General features: G+C 41.3%; 1 protein-coding gene across 2 annotated transcripts; it reads left to right on the top strand.

Annotated features, from left to right (window-relative positions):
- Positions 1 to 275: 275 nt before the first annotated feature.
- LOC118476414 (mannose-P-dolichol utilization defect 1 protein homolog 2) lies at positions 276 to 4729 on the top strand. 2 transcript variants are annotated; one of them, XM_035965455.1, is made up of 8 exons: positions 276 to 723; positions 1752 to 1905; positions 2000 to 2072; positions 2233 to 2299; positions 2395 to 2454; positions 3678 to 3738; positions 4007 to 4048; positions 4366 to 4729. In XM_035965455.1, exons 1-8 carry the CDS (start codon positions 559 to 561, stop codon positions 4467 to 4469), a joined length of 726 nt encoding a protein of 241 aa, XP_035821348.1. In that variant the 5' UTR covers positions 276 to 558; the 3' UTR covers positions 4470 to 4729. The 2 variants fall into 2 exon arrangements, with proteins under 2 accessions (XP_035821348.1, XP_035821347.1); XM_035965454.1 differs by lacking the exon at positions 276 to 723 and adding an exon at positions 938 to 1537.
- The last annotated feature ends 1563 nt before the right edge of the window (positions 4730 to 6292 follow it).

The following is a 6292-nucleotide window of genomic DNA, read 5'->3' as shown; positions in this document are numbered from 1 at the left end:
TAGTCAAGGTTGCTTCTGAGCGAAGCCAAGGCCTCGGGCGAGCCGGTAATGTGTCCGCCGTAAAAAGGGGGGCCTCGGGCGAGACGGAAGTCTCTTGAGGTCGGCTGCCCTTGGCCGAGGCTAGGCTCGGGTGAAGCGTGATCGAGTCACTCGTGTGGACCGATCCCTGACTTAATCGTACCCATCAGGTCTTTGCAGCTTTATGCTGATGGAGGTTACCAGCTGAGAATTAGGCGTCTTGAGGGTACCCCTAATTATGGTCCCCGACACCATTTAAATAACTATTATATCAATTAAGAACAATATAGAGAGTCTTAGAGGTGCACTAATATCTTCCCTAGCCAAGTTTCCCGCTTTTTAACGAGCCGACAGCCGAGACTTGCCAGCTAGACGTCCAGCCCGTCACAAAAGGCCCATCTCACTGAAGAGATACGCTGGTCGGCTTGTGGGCGCGTGGCTTGTGGGCCGTGGGCTTCTTCGCTGTTCGTCGTCTCGTCACCACTCACCATTGCCGACGCAAGCTGCGACTGAACCTCCGTGGCGACGGAGGAGACGGCCATGGTGGCAGCGATGGAGCTCGAGATCCTAGGCATGAATTTCGGGTGCGTCCTCGCGGCTCTGTCCGACGCCAAGATCCCCGACAAGGGCTGCCTGCTCCCGCTCATCTCTAAGCTGCTCGGCTACGCCATCGTCGCCGCATCCACCACCGTGAAGCTTCCCCAGGTTCCCTCGCCTTTCCCTTGGCACTAGTTAAAGGTTCTTCCATGCGTCTAATTATGTGTGCCTGTATGTGTCTCGATCTGTGGCGAGCTCGCCTTGTGGGTTGGGTTCCGGCGGTGGGTGTGTGTGAGGGCGGATCTCAATCTCATGTTCTTTGCGTGACCGTGGCGTGCAGAATTCTGCGTAAAGGGTCCGTTTGTGGAGGCTTGTCCACTGTCTTGACGCGGCGTGGTAGAAGAGCGTAGAAATTGAGGAAGCCGCTGGAATTCTTTGTTTGTTTGTGGGATGCTGGTGGATTCGCGCGATCCTTGCTGCTGCTTGAGTGTAGAGCACGAACTCTTGCAGTTACTTCCTCTCTCAAGAGCTTCCCCTGCTAAACAAAACTCTAGCTTCTCGGTCCTGACCTCAAGGCTGGCTGGCTGGACGTTGATCAGCGAATATGATCTCAGCACTCCCCGTGCTCTGCTATGGGGTCACAGCTAGTGCGTTGCAATCCCAATCGATCCACCAAATAACATCCTCTACAAGTCCTGCACCAGCTTTCTTCAAACTATCAAGGGACCCCTCATCCTTGACAGTTTGTAGCCCACAAATACAGGCAATAAGAATCCAATCACTGCGGGGCAACCAAAATTTGAAGGCCATTGAGATGAGTGAAGGGAATAGATGGGGCTCAGGGATGAAGCTGGATGTCATGGGCATGACAATTGGATGCTTCATATCGTGTCCACTGCATACGAACAACCTGCTGCCTTTCATCTCTAAGATCCTCGGGTATTCCATCATTGCTGCTTCCACTGTTGGCAAGCTCCCTCAGGTGCTAAGCATAAGTTTCACAGTTCTGGAGGAGTTTGCTTCTTAGCCTTTTATCTAGATATGCTTGCAATTTTGTATGTTATGAACCTGTGTTATTACTTATTAGGTAGGCTTACTGTTGCCTACTTATGTTCCCAGAATCTTTCTTGTACTCTAGAATTGGTTACCTTCTCCTTTTAACTTTCCACCATAATCACAAATATATCATGCTGCAGATACTGAAAATTTTGAAGCATGGAAGTGTTAGAGGACTAAGTGTGGCATCCTTTGAACTTGAGGTTGTCGGCTACACAATTGCTTTGGCATATTGTATTCATAAAGGACTTCCCTTTTCAGCTTATGGGGAGCTAGCTTTTCTGTTAATCCAAGGTTTGTATTTGACTTCATGTCTTGAGTAGGCAGCATATGTTTCTAAATCTGTCTTTGTTGATCTTCTTAACTGATGCTTTTATCCGATATGCAGCAATTATTTTGGTTGCAATCATTTACTATTACTCACCACCAATGGGAACCAAAACATGGATGAAAGCTTTATTGTATCCTTCATTTCTGGCTGTTTATTCTAACTTTGCTTTTGTGTTGCCAATAAAGATGTGCCAGGTCCCACGGAGCAGTTCAATGAAGATCATCAAACTTTATTAATACGTTGTCTGATTACAATGTTTCACCTGCTTTCCCTATACAGTGGTTATTTAGATATTGTGGAATGGCTCCAACGGTTTTGGCTGGAAAAATAGATCCTGCTCTTTTTGAAGTCCTTTATGTAAGTAGTGACTAGTGAGTGATTTTTTTGTTGTATTAACTTGCACATGATAGTGTATATGCTCTTCTTGACTTATTTTTTAATATTTTGTGCAGGCTTCACAGCATGCTATCTTCTTTTTTGCTAGAGTTCCACAGATATGGAAGAATTTTACGGTAGGATGTCACTTTCTCTCACGCTTTACTACATGAAGCTACGCGACATTATATTCTTTTTATAGCTAGTTAGCTGCATTAGGTATGAGGGTAACCAATGGTTAAATCTGTATCGTCCAATATATATAGAAACAATTGGATCTATACCATTAAAAGATCCAAACTTTAGATATATACCATGGACCCCACATGTCATTGACTCATGTGGACCCACATGTAAGTGAGATAGTAATGGTATGGATCCAAAGTGATGATCTTTTAATGATATGGATCCAAATTTCCCATATATATATGGTGTGTTTGGTTTGTGGAGTCACTCTATGCTTCATGAGGTGATGCATCATAAGTTCATTCTATAAATTTTGGTGGAATCAACTCACTCCTCATGTATATACTAATTATTAGCATATGAGGAATGGGGTGGTGATGGATCAACCCATTCTATTCCACAAACCAAATAAAAAAGTGAGGAGTGAGAAGAAGATGTATCACTTCATTCCTCAAACCAAACACACTAATAGTTCCGGATATTTGACTGCAGTCTGGAACATAGATGTTTGATAACCCAACTGCATTAGAGTGTGTTTGGTTGAGGTGCGAGGGAGAATGCAGCGACTCCATTCCTGTTTTCTAAATGTTTGATTTCTAACGGAAGCAAAGTGGAGCGGCTCTGGAGTCTATATATGGCAAATGTTTGGAATGCTCCCGCTCAACTAAAACGACCGAATGTGAGCGCTCTCGCGTATGTGAGCACTCACCTTCCTCTTCTCTTCTCCACACCTGTATGGCTCTCCAACCAAACAATGAGCGGAGGCTCCGCTCTATTCTAGTCTTCAACCAAACAAAAAATAGAACGGTTCTGTTCTAATTGCCGAACACAAAATGGAATGGCTCCATTCTCAAAAATTAAAATGGAGCCACTCTATTTCAATTGGCTCCCCAACCAAACACACCCTTAATGAACTGCACCACTATCAATCATCATGTTGTGATAATTTTATTAGTGGAAGCTTACAAAGAGTGATCGGTTAATATCTTGGACAGCAATCTGTTTGAGTTGTTTAGGCTTTTATTGTCTTGTTGCAGTATTTTGGATTGGGCTACTTGAATTGGATGTTCTTAGGCACTTCCTCAGAACCTTTTATCTTTAGCACTATTTCAGAACCTTGCTCAACATGAAGTAATTGTTTCAAAAATAACATGGTTATGAATGTACTTTGCAGAATAAAGGGACCGGCGAGCTAAGCTTCCTTACCTGTTTCATGAACTTTGCTGGTTCCATCGGTAAGATTATGTACATGCCAAATTAGTTACAAAACCATTATATTTTACCTCCTGGCTCATCTTCTTCACTAATATTACTATTCCACAACACTTTGTTTTAAAATTAAACCTTATAGACATTTGACACTTTGTGGAATTCATATTCGGAAAATATTTAACATGACTTAAGTTAATGGCATTATTAATTGGTCACACATCTTTTTTTAATTAATAAACTTTTGAACCATTGCTGAAATCTTGCTAATCTCTCATACAATTTCTGCTGCAGTAAGAGTTTTTACCAGCATCCAGGAGAAGACTCCCTTAAGTGGTATCCTTGATTCTGATTGCAGTTATCATTTTCTATTCTCGTTTTAGATGCACCCAACTGCTCATTAGAGGTAGTTAATAGAAGGGAAGCTGATAGAGTAACTCATGCCCAACCCATATTAGGCCGGTATCCTCATGGTTAAAGTTTGTTTTGGTATATTCTTACCTAAAGAGTCAATATCTTCCAAAAGAACACGGTGACAATGGACTTTGAAAAAAAAACGATTCACTTGTGCTAGTATCAAAATTTCCTACAAGCTTAGTTTATATGTAACTTTTTCTGTCATTATATCTCGGTAACCCTTAACTCCTGAAAAGTGATCATGGGCTCCGCAATCGGCATCGTCATGAATGGTACGCTCTTGGGTCAGATAGTACTGTACCAGAAGCCCGCTCCAAAGAAACAGAAGAAAGAAGATTAAGCAACATGGAGAAGCTGCAGAAAGTTCTTCCTGGTTGTTTAGGATTCTGTTCCAACACTCGCTCCACATCTGAACAAATGGCACCAGTATAGGAAGTTGTTGGCAACTTGTTACGAGAAAAGAACATAGTCGGACTATTGCTATATAACAACATTTCTGTGCTGTTGTTTTTAGCACTTAGCAGTGTACCATGACTTGAATAGTTCATATAACTGCCTTTAGATATTGACTGCAAGCTGCTGCTGATGCGTTTTCCCTTCTGCTGTGCCGTTCCATATTTTAGTTTGAGTTAAATGCATGAGCAGTCTTTGAAGTTGTTCAGAGGTGCCAGTTTAGTACATGAACTTCAAAAAACATATTTCTAGGTACGGTCCAGAAGTAAACCTGTGGTACACTATTTTGCAACTTTAGGGATTTATACTGCACCATAAAATAAATTTAGAGAACCAAAAGCACATCTAAGTAGCATCCTTTGACAAGTTTAGATTTCGCTATCATTCAGCATTTTTTTTTAGTTTGGCCCTGCTTAGTTGCAGGAAGATTGATCAATGGCAGCAGAGCCTGTTGCTTCATCAAAAGATCACAACAATGCTAGCTGTCAGCAGAGAAAGAGTGCATTCATTTACCATCGAGTGATTCTCAGTATTTTGCAATCTTTTAAATTCATACCCCATCGGGCCACGGCGAGCTTCCACTAGATTGGTATTTCCAGGTTCAGGTATATTCGTGCTAATTCTCTACGAATTTCACAGAACGTCATATGAAGTTGCTTTCAAATCCACCTACTATCAACCGGCAAAAAACATATTAGAGCTAGTTTGGGAACCATATTTTTTTAAGGAATTTTTATTTTTCTAAAGGAAATTAGTTTATTTTCCTTTGTAAAAATTGAAATACTTTGGAAAAATGGTGTTTCCAAACTAACCCTTAAAATAAAGTGCACAACCGGTCTTTAAACTTGTCTAGTTGTGTCAGTCTGATTCATAAACTTTTAAAATATGTTCTAATCTTTATTCATGCCCCTATTACATCAAAAATATGTTCCGATCTTTATTTATGTCCCTATTACGTTAAAAATATGTTCCGATATTTATTCATATCCCTATTACGGGCAACAACAACTATGCAAGCAATCCTTCTTTGCAAGCATGCAAGCAAACTATCTGGTCCATTAGATCGTGATCTAACTGTAGGTCACATTTAACATTTAAATCAGCTCAATAATCTTTATAAAAAAAACCTCTAACAGTTGAATTATAATCTAATAGACCAGATGGTTTACTTGCACACTTGCAAAGAAGGACTGCTTATATATATCATTCGTTGCCCCCTATTACGTCGTAACATGTTGTAACCCATATGTCAGCCGCCGAGAAAGGAGAGAGAAAGTCGAAAGCCACCGAGAAAGGTGGATGGGTCCAATAGACCACGAAAACTGATATGTAGGCCACATCAACCCATTAGGATGAAATCAAACATAGATTAACTATACAAGTTTAAGTACCGAAAGTATATTTTACTCAAAATATTAACATCAACGCAAGCCATCACAAAAGGTACTTCGAGACAATTCTTCAAATATGTCTGGCCTAGCAAATTTCTGAAAATTATATCTCAATGGAAAGCTACCAAAGCACATGATGAGAGGATCATACAAGGGACTCTCGGTCTCGGACGTGAAAATCAGAAATGGGTAGTCATGTGTTCTATTGTCAGATTGCTGGTGCGATGAAATTCTCTTGAACAGGTTCACAGAACTCTAAACTTTTGCTAAGAATAAAGCTATCTCGGTTAACGAAGCTTAGCTCAACTGCAGCTGCAGT

This window comes from Zea mays, chromosome 2 (genome assembly GCF_902167145.1).
Source record: "Zea mays cultivar B73 chromosome 2, Zm-B73-REFERENCE-NAM-5.0, whole genome shotgun sequence".
NCBI lineage: Eukaryota > Viridiplantae > Streptophyta > Magnoliopsida > Poales > Poaceae > Zea > Zea mays.
The sequence above is the reverse complement of the archived record's forward strand: the minus strand, read 5'-3'. Positions and strand labels throughout refer to the sequence as shown.

Bases quoted from the DNA above. Each gene is read 5' to 3' on its own strand.
- LOC118476414 (XM_035965454.1), top strand. From the start codon at position 1,160: ATGATCTCAGCACTCCCCGTGCTCTGCTATGGGGTCACAGCTAGTGCG. The intron at 1,906-1,999 runs GTTTGTATTTGA...TCCGATATGCAG, and splicing joins AGCTTTTCTGTTAATCCAAG to CAATTATTTTGGTTGCAATC. The intron at 3,739-4,006 runs GTAAGATTATGT...TTTCTGCTGCAG, and splicing joins GAACTTTGCTGGTTCCATCG to TAAGAGTTTTTACCAGCATC.